The 18708-nt window shown below is 38.0% G+C and overlaps 1 protein-coding gene across 1 annotated transcript; it reads right to left on the bottom strand.

Annotated features, from left to right (window-relative positions):
* Positions 1-382: 382 nt before the first annotated feature.
* On the bottom strand, positions 383-17990 carry kcnh4a (potassium voltage-gated channel, subfamily H (eag-related), member 4a). The gene is made up of 16 exons (XM_042002444.1): positions 17846-17990; positions 9292-9525; positions 9047-9178; positions 8790-8923; positions 8244-8496; positions 7434-7591; positions 6844-7051; positions 5695-5889; positions 5408-5607; positions 4182-4431; positions 3866-4080; positions 3709-3747; positions 2666-3030; positions 2503-2582; positions 2193-2269; positions 383-1545 (listed from the first exon to the last, which is right to left on the bottom strand). The coding sequence occupies exons 1-16, from the start codon at positions 17919-17921 to the stop codon at positions 760-762; spliced, it is 3402 nt and encodes a 1133-aa protein (XP_041858378.1). The 5' UTR covers positions 17922-17990; the 3' UTR covers positions 383-759.
* Positions 17991-18708: the final 718 nt, after the last annotated feature.

Here is an 18708-nt window from a genome sequence, read left to right as displayed (position 1 = left end):
TTTTACGTATTTTAAGATTTAGTTAAATTAGTCCAAGTTATTTATTGACTAAATTAATTTATTTAAATAGATTTCAATATAATCGTTATGCTGCTTAATGTTTAAAAGCTATTCTAAAATCAGCACTGCTTAAAAGATGTGCTTTCAGTTTTTTATTGGTTTCTTTGATTACGTATTAATTATTATTATTATCATTATCATTATTATTATTTGCTAAAATTTATTTTAACGTTTGCAGTGTTTTCCTGGATCACACTGAATCACAAAATGAGAGATAATCCAACCATATATTGAGTTTGAAAAACTTTAATGCGAAAAAATAACAGAATATGATCTGAAACAAACAGATAAAGAATGAAATATAAAAACAAGTGAACAAACAAAAAAAGCACTGATAAAAAAAAAAAAACATCAATTGTTGCTCAAACTGTAAGCCTTGCATTTTGTTCCTGTCACCACCAAGTGGCGCTGCATACCTTTATCTCACAGCTACTTGTCTGTAACAGACTGAAGGCATTTGCGAAAAGAGCACTGAAAATGGTGCCTATGCAATTAGGTAAATAGCAATTTATCATTCAGAAACTTTACAGCACCAGTCTTAAACACTATAGCAAACTTGTCACAATTATACAGTAAAACAACCTGATTCTGCAATCAGAGTGATAATTCCTCCATGTTCAGATTACTAAACCACGAAATTCAATATTATCTGTCCGCTCTTTTAAGAGAATTTCTGTGGTCTCTGTTTGATGCATGGTTTTAAGAGTAGTGGAGAGGGCTGGATCCTGCAAGTGCATTTTGTCTGGAACCGTTGGTAGAACTTTGTTGGCCTTGATTTAGCCCTATGCACATTGAATTGAAGATTGCTGCAGGTGTCGGAGAACAGATGGCTGTGGGACACTGTGGCTGGCCAGTAGGAGCAATGGTGGAATGAATGGGAGTCTGGGACATGGCCAGATTTTGTGTGACATCAAAACTGGTCTGAACACTGAATGATGGATGGGAGTGACTACAATTTACAGTAGAGCATAGAGGTTGAGCACTGAGTTTTGTGGCAACAGGTGGATTGTAGACCATTTGTGGGACCTGACTAACAATTGGGAAGCTACTGAAGGCTGGGTTGATGCCCAGGAAGGAAGAGCCTCCTTGGGCACGAGAATAGGTCATGTAAGGGGAGCTTGGAGTAGCTTTAGTTGTTTGAAAGGGGCTATATGAGCTCTGGAGCCTTTGAGCTACAGTTCCTTCCCTGTCAGAGCAGCGTATGTGCAAACAGGTTGACACAGGGCTTGATGAGGGCAGCAAGGTGGGACCTCTGCCATGGGAAGGCATTCCACTACAGCCGCATGCATTTCTAGAAGGATGGCTAATTAGTTCAGGATTAAGATGCAGTTCAGTGGATGCATTTAAAGGGATATTAGGCTGCCAAATGCTAGAATTTGTCACACTAGAAGCGGCATGAAGGATGGTCATATGAGACTGCAGGGACTGCATTATGCCATGAAGCTCCTTTGCCAAACTGGACACTTCTTCATTCAAACTAGTAACCTAAAAGAAGAAAAGGAACGTTAACAACAATTAAAGTCATTTTCTGAGCACTGAATTTATTATTAAACAACAAAAACAACAAAAAAAAAAACATTTTATATATCCAAATTGATTATTTTGAAGCTTGACTGTGTTAGTTCATAATAGTATAAAATAATTAGCTGTTACTAAAGGTTAGAACAAGATAAACATTGACATTAAATGCTAGCTCTGACAAGTTAGCTTGATAGGAAACCTGTGTTTTTAATACTTTTGCTAGCTACACTTTCCAAAACCTGTCAGGTAATAATTAGCATTTGAAACACTGCTACATAAAATAAGTGCATCTGGCAATTTTCCATGAACATGTTTTGAAAAACATCACTCCCAGAAATTAGCCATATATGTAGACTATGTCACAGGCTACACAGCCATATTAGACAGAGAAGTGATTCCTAACTGAAAGTAACACCTTCAGGGTGAAGACCAACAACTCAAGTCATCTTGACCAAACACATGAGAAAATTTTTTTTCTACATGAAAACCGTTTATGTTCTTTTCTATAACAGTAATCATGTGATTGATCAATGAGCAATGTTTTCTACATCAAAATTTATTCACAAAAGGAGAAGTTTTATTTGTATTTTACAGTTTATATTGGACGATACCTCTTTGTTCAGTTTGCTGATGTTCTGGCTCACTTCTTCCGTCTCCAAAAGTAGGTTAGCATTCACCTTTGATTGGTCTAAAAGATGATAAGAAGGTAAATGTAGATGATTGAGATATTGGTGGATGATGCATAATTCTAAATGAAAATGGTTAAAGGTACTAGCTGAACACAAAACAAAAAGAGTCCAATATTGTTAAAAACAGGAATTTTTATCCTTGTAGAATTAACAATTAAGCATTTATAAAGCAATTGTGTATTTAAACATGTTACTTCTGTTTCATTCAGGCTGCTTCCTGCAGAGAGTTTACCTGGCACATGAGTCTTTGCCTCGCTTTGCTCTAAATTGAAATGAAATGTGTGACCATCATCCTCAATTCCATCCACAACCCTGGCAATGAGACAAATGGACATTACATTATTTCTAATGATCTCAAACAACACACAGGTGTAAAAGCAGGGTGAAAAGGTTACCTAGGGCTCAGGTTTAGAGGACTGACACAAGGCAAGGATGGAAGGAGTAATTTGACAGGCCGTTGATTTAAGCCTGAGTCATTAGTGAGACTGAGCAAAGGAGAGAGAGAGAGCTCTTCACTGATGAAAGGCTGAGGAGAGGGGCTGCGACCTCTACCTCCCTGAACAGGTGATCGACAGAGGTGGAGTGCTGTGATGTCCTGGACCTCCTCCCCTGAGGTATGGAGGCAGGATTGATGGACAGGGCTCCCTAAACCTTGTATCAGGGGCACTCTCATCTGCTGGGGGTCTTTCATGTTGTCTGCTTGTTCAGCGTCATTTGCCTCAATGATGAAGGGTAGTTTGTGGTCCATAGCAACATGACCCTGGGAAAACATAGTTAAAAACTCAGTGAAGCTTGTGAAGAGGCTATAGGTTTTATTTTTTCTTTAAAGCTTTAGGATTGTGGCTGCTAAACCTATACAGTTTTGAGAGGATGATTTGAGTTAGGGTTAGTTAGTTTTTGGCAAATGCTTTTTAAGAGACCACATATAATCTTTTTATACACTGTGCATAACATTTAAACCACTTTTAACCAGAAAAAAAAATATTCGGAGGTTACTACATTGGCCCATGATTGTACACAGAATAACCATAACAATAAAACAACTGACAGGTAAATTGAGTCCCATTGCTCTTCTTTTCTTCTTTTTACTGTAATGTTTTGCTGGGAAACCCTGTATCCCGGCATTCACATCAATGTTACTTTACCTTTGCAGACCAGTCCCCCCATTAATTTAACAGCATTCAACTACTGTATGCCCCCCCTTATCCCTCCATTTTTACTCTTATACCCACAGGCTTCATAAAAGAAATGTTTTTTTTTTGTTTGTTTGTTTTGTGTTTTTTTTATCTGAGCACTGAGTGTGAATTTTTAATTTTGTTTAATCTCCACATTAATTTTTAGTTTTCAAACACAAAATAAAAACGTCTTGATGTAAACACATATCATCAGACATATCAAGAATATTAAGCCAGTGGTAATTATAGCAAGACACACATACCTTAGAATGTCTTGGAGTCCAAAGAAATCGTCTTACTCCCTAAAGGTATTGAAGTTAGCATTAATAAGTAATTGTACTCATATTCCTTATTTGGTAGATGGTATGTATGTTTAATTTATGATTTATTAAGCAGGTACAGCACCATTACATATCTTACATCAGCTTCACTGCCCTCTCTCAAGTTGTAGGTGAGGTTGTGGTGAATGTCAGAGCTGAACCGACTGCTGTACTCTGGGTAAAGCCCAAGGACTTCCCTCAAAGCCTTAACACAGATGTATTGCAAGTCACAGTAGGTCAGTGCCTTCACATCTGCATTCGTCTTGATCACTTGGTCTTGCTCTGGAAGGTCAGCCCCTATAAGGTCACCTTTGCCTGCATGGATTTTTAGACAAACAGAGGCATTGCAATGAGGTGTTAAAAGATACAGACTTGAGTAAATGGGTCTAAATGTGTCACAGTTTCTGAATACTCACCCAGGATGGCTAGAACCACACCATCTTTCAGAACCTCCAGGGAACCAGAACAGACAAAATAATTAGCCTGCAGGGCATCACCATGCCGAATGAGGTATTCACCTGGTGCACATAAGGAAGTCTTGATATGCAGGGAGAGGGAACGAAGACACCCTCTGCTGGCTCTCTCAAATACAGGCAGCTGTAGGATGTCTTTGTTCAGGTGCATGGCGATGTCTGCTCGCAGTTCATCTGGGAAGTCATGCAATAGCTAAGAGAGTATGAGGGGGAAACATGAGGATTTAATTGATTGTTCAGAGTTCATGCTTCAGTGCAACATGAAGTCAACAATTTACTGTCTGATTAAGAGTTATTAATAGCATTATTTGGATATTTCAGAAAGCACATTGTCATTCAAAGGCAGCAGAGATGGCTCTTTGCATTTAATACGCAGGTATTTCTGTTAAGATGTGGTAAAGGTGGACAAACAAGAGATGAAAAGTGAATAAATTACACAGGTGCCTATACAAGGCTGCTACTCATGCTGCCTCATTACAGATTTCTTAAGTTTTTTTTGTTTTTTGTTTTTTTGTTTTTTTCTGTGGTTGCTTTCTCCTTACTTAAAAATATACTCCCTCCCACAAGACATTGGATTCCTAATGAAATACTTAATTAATATTTAATTAAAAATACTTAGAAAAATTAAATTGATAACTACTACTACAGTTTAAAACCCCAAACACTGAATTATCTGTAACCCTTAAATGTAACTAAAAGACCACACTGAGGTTTTAAAGGTTGATGTACTCACACAACGTGTCAAACTGCACAGCAAAAAACTGACAGTCTTAACAACAGCATGTTCACAGAAACCAGTGGCTGTGTCACTGCTTTCAACAGTGAATTAATTATCTACAGAGGTGATGGTGAGGGTGTTAATGAGTATTCTCTCTATTTCAGCTCCTACCCTTGCAATTACCAGGAACACCTCCAAGATAGGCTCTGGCATTGTCATTGAAATTCTATTTGTAACACAGTGGCATCTACTTAAGGAAATGGAGTAAGACTCAAGAGAGTTCAAGATGTCCCACATTTAAAGGACCATGTTTCTGAAGCTAGATACACTAAGACAGAAAAGACAGAAAATGAATCTTCTTTTGAAAGACATTACTGCAGCCCACAATGCCAACACTTTATATGCTGATCAGATATGCATTTGTTTATTTGAAATGTATTATTTCACCCACCTCTTTGGCATTGATGCCATTGTTGACGGACCAAGTAGCTTGAAAGTTCTCCAACATCCTCTGCTTTAGCTGCTGCGGTAGCCGATGCACACGGATGAAGTCCTTGAGATCCTTCATGCGGGTGTGATAGAGTGAACGGCGTGAGTACATACGCTGGATGATGGCTGTAACATTGCCAAAGACCACTGCATGCATCAGGGCTGGAGGGGGCAGAGGGAGTAACATCGTGATAATCTGAAATTATTTATAAAATGTGGGAAATTTCTGTCACCACCATTTTAACTCACCACCAATGAGCATGATGCAAATAGAGAAGATTTTCTCTGCATCTGTATTGGCACACACATTGCCAAAGCCAACACTAGTGAGGCTGCTTAGGGTGAAATAGAGAGAAGCAATATAGGCACTGGGCATGGAGGGACCACCATTGGTGTTGTTGATGTATGGTGTCTCAAGACGCTTTCCCAGCTCCTGAAGCCAGCCTGGTGGATGAGGTCAGATGATGGTTGTATAAGATTAATGTGGAGCGCTCAGCTGGCTAAACTAGGCCTAGTGCAGTGGTTTCCAACCTTTTTTTTGTTGTTGTTTTTTGAGGACCCATTCATTACCCTGCCCTGTGCTGAAACTATGTTTGGTTGTAAGCTTTAATTAGTGAGATTCACACCATAAAAACTGTATACTGGCTGAGTCCTGTCCTTTGATCAGGCCAAAGTTAAACTAACAATTACTTAATTTTACTTTTTTGTTTGTTTGTTTTTTGACTCTTTTAAATGGGGACAAATCATCTGCTATGTGGTGTTTTATTAATTAAAAGTCGCAGGAAAAATCATGGTCACCAGGGTAGACATGAAGTGCTCCACTATAGTAGCTCCAGCTGGTCACTGACCTCACTTGACCCCAGAACATGGGCAAAAATTAATTGGATGCACAAGTTGTAGCCATATAAGTGACTTTTTGTTATTTATTTATTATTGGACTAAGGATACACTTGTTAAAATTGTATAGCAGGGTATTCATTTTAATCACAATGGTTCTGAATGGGCAAACCCTTGAGGACCCCCTGTGCTCTTAGGGAGACCCCTTGGGGGTCCTGGAGTCCAGGTTGGCAACCACTGGTCTAGAACATCAGTATCTTTATTTTTCTATTTAATCTTTTAAGGGGGTTATTTTCTTTTGGTAAGTGCTGAAATTGATTGTATGTGATATAATACAAACTAACAGAATGGAATTACTCTATGATCTAGACTTTCTTTTGACTAAAAAGAAAAAACAGAAGCTGAAGTGCTGTTAAAGGATTTGGGCCCTCCAGCATAGCTAGAAATGTGCTGCCTAAAAGACACTAAAACTGTCACAGCAAAGTTAATGAGTGAAAAAGAACATTATACACTTGACTAATAGTGTGAAAGCTGTTAAAGATACCAATGCAATGTGCGCACCTATTTCCCAGATGATGGGGTCACTGCTTTCCATCTCCTTACGTCCAATGACATACCAGACACAAGCCATCCAGTGAGCCAGCAGAGCAAAGACTGACATGAGCAGAGTGAGGACCACAGCGCTGTACTGGGAGTAACGATCCAACTTCTGCAACAGGCGCAGCAAACGCAGCAGACGGACCGTCTTCAGCAGGTGCACCAGCGATGTCTTGGATAAGGAGTGGAGAAACAGAACATGCAACATACATACTGAATTACTTTATTTTTTTATTTATTTAGTTTTTTAACTTTTTATGACTTATTTAAATATTGCATTTTTTTTCTATAAGATAGCTGCCTGAATTTTAACTTTGACCCACCCCCCTTTCTCTTTGCAAAATCTAGTAAAGCACCTACTCTGAATTTAAAGACACAAACTGGTGGAACAACACCTAAATATTCAAGTTTTGTTTTATTGAAATTAGAGAAATCCCCAGTCTTTGCACTAAAGTATTTTACTGCAACATCTGTCACTGCTCTTGCACTTAAAGACCCCAGGATCTACAGACCAAAGTAATCTAATTTTCTTCAAGCTGTAATGACAGGCTTACCACTGTGATGTTGAATGCATAGAGGAGGTCAAAGGGCAACGCTGCAATTAGATCCACAAAGAACCAGGTGGTGCAGTAATGCAGACAAATAGATCTGACGTCATACACTACTTGACCCGACTGACTCACATATGTGGTGCGGAAATTGAGGATTATATCTGAAAAAGAACAGTAAATTTATACATAAAATAAATTATATTACAAAACCTAAATAAAACATATAAATAATTAACAACTTTTAATCATCCATTCTTATTGTAGTCGCAGCAGCTTGCCACAAAAATGATAAAAGGAGCAGCATGTGACTGCAGGTGTGCAAATTTTGTATCTCTAGCTGTCCCTAGACAAACTTATTGTAAAACACAAAGTTATCTGACAAATATTCAACACCTCTTTTGTGGAAAGAAAATTGGGACGAAGTGAGAGAAAACTAATTAAGATTCATAGCCTGGGGGAACACAGACACCCCGAGTGGGCGAGAACTGGTAGGAGGTGGTGATGTGTTAGCCATTTCCAAGGAAACAGCTGCATAGAGAAATACAGTTGTTCCAAATTTAAACTTACTATTGTTGTCTCAACATAATCCTGCTTGAGGTGCTTCAACATAAAGGTGAACTGATGCACAACATGTAATTAATGCGGTAGATGTGACTTAAAAGTGAAGTGACACATATAATTATCTTGCTACATGAAGTTAGATTTTAACCACCTGCTGTGTAAAGAAAGTTGTTTATTTACTGTAGATTTATTTAGAGATAGAACAGCCCTGGTTATACAATTTTTACAAAATGAAATCTGAAAATATCATACCCAGCATGAAGAGCATTTCCACGGCTATGTCACTACCTATAGTACTACGACTGACAAGTGAGTGATGATCATTGCTCTCATTATGGCTGACAAAGCAGACATTGAAAGGCACGGTGACAGCTACGTAGAAGGTTGCCAGTAGAATAAGCCAGTCCCACATGGCCTTGGAGATGCTGTAGTGCAGCAGGATAAAACGTGACTTCGTCACAGCTGCCACTTTGTACTCAGGTACGGAAGGTTTCTGGAACACACTCTGAAAATATCACAAGACATCAAACTCAGATTGAAACTTGAGGAAGATTCTTTTTAAAAAGAAATGATCACATTAGCAGTTTGTATGTATTTTCTCAGCCTCCATCATTTCCTGTGACATGGCAGTTGCCGCCTGACTGCCATAACTGGAGCAAACTTAAGATATCACTTATGTTTACACAGCAAATTTTGCAAAAGGTTTTAGCTGCAAAGGGATGAAAAGTAGACAAAAATCTCAGAAACCAGAATTTTATATTCAGATGAATGATCTTTAACTCAGAGGTTTACACTCACATTGGTCAGGTTCTTTTTGCCCCTCCTGGTAAACAAGTTGTTCAGGTGGTGCAGAATAGTTCTCCCCCTTTCTAGTAATCTAGAAAAATGTGATTGGTTGCTTTTTCTGCTTTTGTTTGGAACCTCTGACAAACCTACGAGCAAAATCCAATCAAATAAACATAAAGGTGAACTTTTAATCCTAAATAAATGTGGAAACATAACATTTAATGGTTAGCATAAATGAATGTGTTTACTAGAACACAGTTGTGGCTCACCATCTCCTGGAGAGTATTGATGTTTTTTCTCATATGATTCACTGACATCTTTAAAGGAAAGCAGGAACATCACCACCTCACCTTCCTCATTTTTAATTGGGACAATATCCAGGAGGCACCAAAACTGATTTCCTAAGGGTATCGACAATGTTATTACAAAGAGACAAAAAATCTTAAGCAAAAGCTGAGTGTTTTTTTTATATACAGGGCTGATCTAAAAATAAGGGTGACATGTTGATCCTCACCATTTTTCTTATAAAAGCAGACCTCTCCCTGGTACTCCTGTTGACCTTCTAGAGCTTTGTGCACCTGCTGTATTACGTTGTCACTTGTCTCAGCCCCATGCAGAAAGTTGCAGGTGCATGTTCTCTGCATCACCTCATTTCGAACAAAGCCGGTCAGCTCACAAAATCCATCAGAGCAGTAGACGATAGGGTAGCCATAGCGACCCTGTGCATTTCCCAGTAGAAAGTTACTGTCTGTGATGGAAATATAAGAAGACCAAGAACGTAGGTGTGAGTTTGACAAACAGAAAGAACTGACTGTTCAACAAGCAATAATAGACATTGGAAGTTTCTTTGGTTATTTTCAACAAGCATCACTGCAAATTTGATTAACATGTTGCAGCAGAGGCAGATAACAACTCCTGCTATTTCTTAGTGATACTGTTGCCACCCAACCTTGAAAATATTATGAATTTATCTCTAGATCGAACCACTGCAATTCTGTACACCTTGGCTTTGAACACTTACCTCTCCACTATCAGCAGTTAGACCAGAATGCAGCTGCACATCTTACAGGCCACAGAAGGCATGATCATATCATTCCAGTTTAAGCAAATGAGAACAGAGATTACACCTCAACCCCTTGATCCCTGTTGCCATTGGGTCCAGGGACAACCAAGGTTGTGTCAGCTCATATCAGTATACACATGAATGTCAGCTATAAGCTCAGTAAAGCCAACTTTAGAAAAACGGAAGACAGATCAAACCACAAAAAAAAGAAAAAAAAAGAATACCCAAATATAGAAAACTTACTAACAGGGTTTAAGGGGTTAACCTGGAAGGGTGTTGCACGCTGTTATGTTCATAAAATTTATCCTAGATATCAATGAGTTTGTCACAATACCATAGCTGACCTACATAATATATACTCTGATATGTACATAAGTTGAAGAGCAATGCAACAATTTTCATAGGGCAATTCTTTACAATCTCTACACAACACAGCAAGTAAACAATGAAGTGTGTTCAGTGAGAGGCTTCTTCAGATCCTGTAACAACGAACAGTACAAGAGGTACTGTAAAAGCCATGCAGGACAGGATTATAATTTTTATTATTATTATTATTATCAAAACAAATAATAAATAATATTAAAATATTTTTTCCTTTTTATTAATCCTTTATAATTCTTTACTGAAACTCTCAGCTGTGTGGAATCAAGGTAAAAACTTTTCTATTTGCCTCTGCCTTTTATTAAAATAACTGTTAATCCCTCACTCTTTAACTTTTTTCTTGCATTTAATTCTACTTTTCTGTCTTTATTTAATTTCTTCTGTTACTTTTTAAATTTTGTTTTAATGCACTTTTTAATGCTTCCTCTGCACCCTGCTATAATGCTTTTAACATTATATGTAAAGCATGTTGAATTGTCTTGCACATGAAACGTGCTATGCCGATAAACTTAACTGCTTTGAAAATTGATTTCCCCCATTTCTGTTCGGTGGCCAAACTAAAAAGTACTGTATCTTTTCACTGTAGGTTATGTTAGAAACATCATACCTGCTGATAAGATATAAAGAGCTGGGAAGGAAATTAGTCATCTAATTTATTCAGGACCATTTGAGCTGCAGACTTACCAGTGAAAATAAATTATTAGGTTTGTATGTACTCTTGGATCTGTTGTAAAGGGAAAACAGCAGCTAGATGTCAACCCTTTCAATATCTACACCAACAGACCAGGTCCACTGAGGTATCCTGTTTCATCTTCTCATTCAGTCCCTTCTTGCATGCAAGCAAATTCAATTTAACAAAGTTCTTTGTCTACTTTTCTATTGGCAAACATTTAATGGTGATAAAACTACAAGGACAACACTGAGCACATATTCAGAGAAAGAAAGGAACTTCTGTATTCTCCTCATGCAGAAAGCATGAACAGATCATATTCTGTTCAGATAACTGATTTTATAGTTGATCCAAACACAGCCCGTGATAGTTAAAGCTGTTTTTGCATGAATCAGAATGCAGCTTGTAGAGCTGAACGTACGTTTTATTAGTTAAATCTGTATTTCAAAGAATAACTTGGTAATCAAAAGATGTGAACTAAAGCCCTGCCATATGTTTTAGTTATTTTCTGCACAAATTGCCATGGTAACCCAAGTGTGGAAAGATCTTAATTTAGCTTCTCATGAAACTAACTGTGCATATAACAGGTAAACCGTGCACACATCCTCAGTTGAGTGTCATGTGGAACACAAACGTTAACACTTCTTTAAGTGCTGCTAGCTATAACCCTTTTTGGATAAAAATCTTTGAGACTGAATCCTTAATCTTGTGTCATTTTTCTTCTATTACCTGCTCACCTAAACTCATAAATATTATAAATTCAGTAATACAAATAAGTCAGATTCCTGTCTCAGTCTTAATTTTCACAAACAAGTGTGTAATTTGTTTCCACCAGTTGTCAAGCCCTGTCTCTGAGCTCAAACTCTCCTGCCATCTGTTGGCTTTGTTTTATTTATAGGAACAATATGGTCCAGAGAAACCAAAGCTTAATGGGCAGCAGGATATGTCAAACCATAAATATAAGTTTTTCCAGCAGTAAATTCCCTCCTGTCTTTTATTCAATTTTCAGTTACTCAGACAGCATTATAATTATTCGGCACTTGAGAGAAGGTTAAAGATGCAATTCCACAACCAAGCCAAGAAATGAGCATATACAGGCTGTGCAGAATTATTAGGCAAGTTGTATTTTTGAGGATTAATTTTATTATAGAACAACACCTATGTTTGCAATGAACACAAAAGACTCATAAATATCAAAGCTGAATATTTTTGGAAGTTGGAGTGGGGCTTTTTTAGTTTAAGTATCTTAGGAGGATAACTGTGTGTGCAGGTGACTATTACTGTGCATAATTATTAGGCAACTTAACAAAAACCAAATATATACCCATTTCACTTATTTATTTTCACCAGGGAAACCAATATAACAACTCAAAATTTACAAATATACATTTCTGGCATTCAAAAACAAAACAAAAAACAAATCAGTGACTGTAGCGACTATCTGGTCCTTCCTTTATTAGTCGCTCTGGGTACGGGGGATCCTGGTGATAACGCGCTTTATTGAACCAATGTCCAGACAGAAAGGTAAGTTCGGGTTTGTTCCCATTTATTGAATGAACGAAAATAATGGCTTGAAGTCCAGGATGGCGGTATACAGGATGAATAGATGAGATGGAGGTATAATGAAAGGCGGTAGAAAGACGGTAAGATGTGTCCAGACAAAGGCGTTTACAAGCGTAGTTTTTAGCGGTAAAAACCGTGCGACCTCCAGTTACCCAAGCACACCGTGCTCTGTCATCTCCACGCCTATATGCCCTTCCCCTCCACCCCGCCACCAAGAGTGGAGGGGAATACAGGTCACCTGTGCCATTCCAAACGTAAACAAAGACCACCACCATGATGAACCTGGACCAAACAAGGAAGAGAAATAATGGCTCCTACAGTGACCAATATAACCACCTTTCTTTGCGAGGACACTCAAAAGCCTGCCATCCATAGATTCGGTCAGTGTCTTGATCTGTTCACGATCAACATTGCGTGCAGCAGCAACCACAGCCTCCCAGACACTGTTCAGAGAGGTGTACCGTTTTCCCTCCCTGTAGATCTCACATTTGATGAGGGACCACAGGTTCTCTATGGGGTTAAGATCAGGTGAACAAGGAGGCCATGTCATTATTTTCTCTTCTTTTAGACCTTTTCTGGCCAGCCACGCAGTGGAGTACTTGGATGCGTGTGATGGAGCATTGTCCTGCATGAAAATCATGTTTTTCTTGAACGATGCTGACTTCTTCCTGTACCACTGCTTGAAGAAGTTGTCTTCCAGAAACTGGCAGTAAGACTGGGAGTTGAGCTTGACTCCATCTTCAACCCGAAAAGGTCCCACAAGCTCATCTTTGATGACACCAGCCCATACCAGTATCCCACCTCCACCTTGCTGGCATCTGAGTCGGAGTGGAGCTCTCTGCCCTGTACTGATCCAGCCACGGGCCCATCCATCTGGTCCATCAAGACTCACTCTCATTTCATCAGTCCATAAAACCTTAGAAAAATCAGTCTTATGATGTTTCTTGGCCCAGTCTTGACGTTTTATCTTGTGTGTCTTGTTCAGTGGTGGTCGTTTTTCAGCCTTCCTTACCTTGGCCATGTCCCTGAGTATTGCACACCTTGTGCTTCTTGGCACTCCAGTGATGTTGCAGCTCTGAAATATGGCAAAACTGGTGGCCAATGGCATCTTGGCAGCTTCACGCTTGATTTTCCTCAGTTCATGGGCAGTTATTTTGCACCTTGTTTTTTCAACAGGCTTCTTGTGACCCTGTTGACTATTTTGAATGAAACGTTTGATTGTTTGATGATCACGCCTCAAAAGCTTGGCAGTTTTAAGAGTGCTGCATCCCTCTGCAAGACATCTCACTATTTTTGACTTTTCAGAGTCCGTCAAATCTCTCTTCTGACCCATTTTGCCAAAGGAATGGAAGTTGCCTAATAATTATGCACACCTGATATAGGGTGTTGATGTCATTAGACCACACCCCTTCTCATTACAGAGATGCACATCACCTGATATGCTTAATTGGTAGTAGGCTTTCAAGCCTGTACCGGTTGGAGTAGGACAACATGCATAAAGAGGATGATGTGATCAAAATACTCATTTGCCTAATAATTCTGCACACACTGTAGAGGCAACTGTCCATAATCAATCTTGGACCATATGAACGAAATTCTGGTATATCTTAAAGATGCAACCCAAAACTTCAGTTTTATTCTGTCAGTAGTTTACATTAATTGACTATATTTTGAAGTGGTGGCATGATGAATAATTAACATATTTTCCTGCTTTCAAAAACCTTGACTGAACAGGACCTCAACTGATATTTGATAGGCTCTCACCCTCTGCATAATTCATTTTAATCTATCTTCCTGTTTTCATATCAGGATCATGTGGATATTATCGCCATTCCCCTTTAGAGTGAGTCTTTAAAAAGCTCATAAAAAGGCTTTCGTTTCAACTGAGACAAGTTTGAGACAATTCTCAGGCTGGTCTGACAACTGAGAAGAAATACTGTGGCCGCTAAGACTGGGAAAATGGCTGCTGCTCTCATGTGTCTAAATGCAGCTCCACATGTCTGTGTATGTGTGAAGGAAAGTAACAACCTAGTTATGGAGGATTTATAAGTGTGTGTGTGTGCATGTTTGTGTGTGATTGGGAGTTATAGATAGCGATAGCGTCATTGTCTGTCATGTTTTTCAACACGTTCTGGAAAGACTTTCTCAAGGTTGTTGATCTTTAACTGCTTTGGACTAAATCTAAAGTATCTCTGAAATAAACAGACTTAAAGAACAAACAATACACACACACCATGTAGGATCCAAATATATTATCACTGCTGAAGCATGAAAGCAAACACCTCCTGTTGCTCTATAGATTTAATATTGATTAAAAAACAAGCATAGCCTGAAGCTTGTTGGGGTGTGTTCACATACGACTGCTGTGAGGAATCATGTGCACATTTCAATTTTTATAAAAAAAAAAGTTTTGAGGAGTAATGCTGCCTAATATGAAATAAAAGCTGATAGAAACTACAGTTAAATAATTATGCAACTTACCTATTTTCTTTATAACTGAATTCTAAATATTGGTGAAATATTGGACCTGAATTGATGTGTCTAAACTAAAAATGGAAATTTTTCAGTTTAGCAGACTGCAACAAAAGAAAACTTGGGGTTTTGCAATCCCTCCACAACAGTAAATGCAACTTCATCAAAACATCCCCATTTGCATAGTAATAGTGTACTAGGGTTGCAACAGTGAACTGACCTCAACAACATTTTTAATTTGGAGATGTCTGTCTTCATATGAGGGACTTATTATTTGCTATATGACAAACTCAATAAGAGTGGCTGAGGTAGCATCACATAATTATTAAAAGAGCTAATCTAGTTTGAATTTGCTTACTATGATTGCTTGGTACATATGCTTTCATCAGAATGAAAATGTGAAAATATGTGGCTTGTTATCCCTCTTTTTTTAAGCCATTTTTCATGTGCTTGGCCAAAAAACACCAGCGTAATGTGCAAAACAAACAGAACAAAATATGAAAAAGACCATAGTCTCTGTTCTGCCACATAAACAGATGAAATCATGAATTATAATAGTTTAAACACCAGTTAAATTGTTATAGAATTCAGTGTCAACGTGCTCAGAGCTGGAAGAATTCAGTAATTTGGGACCTGCATGCAAACACTGTTTTGCTTAATTTATATCTTTTCTCTGTATGTAGTGATCATTAAATCATAATAATCAACATTAATCATTTGACATAATATTTTAATAAATACCCAAACGGTATTTAGCACAATAAAAACACTGTAAAAGAAAAAGCCCTGCTTTCAATATAGATACACATAAATTCATTTTCCAAGAGCTATTTGATTCTAGTTAAGAATATTGGAGGGAGGAGAACTTTTCCCAGCATCAAGCACAAGGCAGAATACACCCTAGACCAGGGCTACTCATTTCGATCTCATTGAGACCACAGTCCTGCAAGTTTTCAGTGTTTCCCTGCTCCAACGCGCCTGACTCAAGTTAATGAGTCATTATGCAGAACTTCACAGACTGTTGGATTAATTTGAGTCAGTTATGATGGAGCAAGGACACGTTGAAATCCTGCAGGACTACGGCCCTCATGGGACTAAACTGAGTAGTCCTGCCCTTGTCAAACTGTCAAGTAAATGGTTGAGGAAATTCGTAGGAACTTGAGAAAACAGAAGTGCTGCAAAGAGAACCCAGCTGCACTTTCAGTAAGCAGCTGTGATGTTGGTTTGCTGTGCATCTTTTCCAAATGTCGACTACAAAAACTAGATTACAATCTTTGTTCAGTGTGTTCCTACTCTGATGTTGTGATAAAATGTAAAGAACAAAAAAGAAGCTAAAGAATAGAGAAAAATATGTTGCAGATGCTCATTACTCAAACTCACCCTCTTCTCCTCATATTTGTTAAGATTAATTAAATTTGCAAAGAATGAAAAGACAACATTTCATGTAGAACGGTCTTGTTATACGAAAGAATCCTCAAACATTTGGTGAATTTAATTAAAAGAACTATTTTTACTGGCTCTCTAGTACACAACAGCAAGTTACCCACAGCACTGACACAGATCAGAGACATGAGGAGAAACTAATCCAAGCATGGAAACTACGTATTTTTGTGAATGCATTCAAAAGCTAAAAGTATTTTAGACAGCCTAAAAAATATATCAAAACTGGCCTAAATGTCTTTGTATTATTATAATTGTTTTATCTTGCAGTCAGGAAGGCATTTTCTTGGGAAGACAGCTTGGAAATAAATCCAAAATGCTCTCTTCAAAGATATCAGATGACAAAATCCAATGAATTGCATTTACCACTAACTTGTTACTTCATATTTATTAAATTTTAACATATTCTAATAATACTTGCTTGTGACAGAGGATAGACTGCACAAGAAGACCAACTGGAGTGGCAAGTTATGCTCACCCTGCAGACAAAAAAAAAAAAGCACTTCTGCTACATGTGCATCCCTGCATTACACTTGCTGCAATTTAACTACAGAATTTTTCACTAGGAAATGAGAAGAGTGAGGTACAAATAATCGCTATGTTTTTACATTTACTTATTCAAAGTGGAGCTCATCATCATTGAATAAGGGCAGTCACTCTATGAAAAGACATGCTTCATGTTCTATTTATCAAATCTGTGGCACGCTGTCCATTATGATCTGGTTCACTCTAATATTCAACCATGAATATTTGGATTCAGCTTGGTTATTTGAGAGCATCTGATTTTTTTTCTACTTTTTCTTAAAGTTGCCGATAAATGCTCATTCAGAAATATTGAGCAAACATGCAGAAACAAAGAAAAGTAAGAGTTAGAAGCTCTAATGGTAAAATTATCCATATCTCCCTATAGTCAAGAATCCTTTAAAAAATATCCTAGATCAGGGCAGTGATCTGGAGCACCCCAAAATTCTGAAATTTCCTGAAATTTAATTAAAATCTGAGGTAACAATCAACTACACTGATACCAGCAAAGTCAGCTTATGCCATCTCTACATGTAATTTTAAAGTTTACATCACTGTATTAGCTGAATAACCAAGATTTCACAGCAAAAAAAAAACAAAACAAACAAAAAAAAAAAATTTCAAATTTGAGGAAATGGTCAGATTTAAACCACTAAGCATTCATACTGCCATTAAAAGATTTAATTCAACATGTTTAGTTTACTATTGTAGCAATCTAAGCAGCAACATATAGCTCAACAAGCAGCTGAGACTAATTTATTTTTATTACCCCTTTGATTAAATAAATAAATAACCAGAATACTTAAAGGACAAGTTTCCATAGTCTCATAAACCCCAAAATGTACAGCACATAACTTGAACTTAATAGTAATTCCAATGCCTTCTATGCCATTCTCAACTATAAATACCATTAATGGCATTTTTACTAAATGCACAATATCTCCCAAAAATACTTACGGGTACCATCAAAGTGGTTTGCAATGCTGTCCAAGAAGGTATTTTGTGGAGCGAGAAGGCCCTTCATCACAGGCATCTTGTACTAGATTTTGAAAAGGAGTTAGTTTCCAGCAGTTGGTCACCATCCCCTGAGAGGGACCAGTAAGAGAACCAAAGTGCTGCTTCTTGAGCTTGCTTATTAATATATTCTGTATATTTTTGTTCTGTAGATGAAGCTGCTGATGAGCTTCTTGCAGAAATGTATTTTCTTCTTCAGGAAATGATAAGATGTTTGGAGTTCTCTAAAGCTTCTCTGTCAGTCTGGAGTTGTCAGGTTCAGTTGCGCATCCCTCTGTTGCAATACCTCAGCAAGTCTCAACTGCTCCTCACTCAGTCTAACTCCACTCACCGTGGTTCCTGCCATATCTCAGTCCCCTGCCTCTTTTTTCTCCCTCCCTTTCTCATACAAAGGCCTGAACCACCCCCCTTTCCACACAGTGTGAATTCATTAGATATCTCTTGCTTTCTCTCTCTCACACAAAGCCTGTGTCCTCCTATCCCTCACTCTCCAGAGAAGTTATTTGAAATTACTTTCTTGTTCTATCTGCTCTTGCTTTCTCACTTTTTATGGTCTATTTTTATTTATTTATTTATTTATTTTTTGTGAAACTCTTCGTTGGGTGGGATTGCATGGTTTTCCTGCTGCCCAGGTTATTTATTCAGAAATTATTAATACATTTTCTGGTGTACAGCTGGATTCTGTAATACTGTAAGACAAGGAGGGGGGGATTCAGCCTGGTTGCTTTGGATACACTCTAACACAAAACAACCGTGAGACATATTTGGAGTCTTGAAAAAGAATTAATCCTGTAGACACAAACTCC

This window comes from Melanotaenia boesemani, chromosome 2, assembly GCF_017639745.1.
Source record: "Melanotaenia boesemani isolate fMelBoe1 chromosome 2, fMelBoe1.pri, whole genome shotgun sequence".
NCBI classification, from domain to species: domain Eukaryota; kingdom Metazoa; phylum Chordata; class Actinopteri; order Atheriniformes; family Melanotaeniidae; genus Melanotaenia; species Melanotaenia boesemani.
The sequence above is the reverse complement of the archived record's forward strand: the minus strand, read 5'-3'. Positions and strand labels throughout refer to the sequence as shown.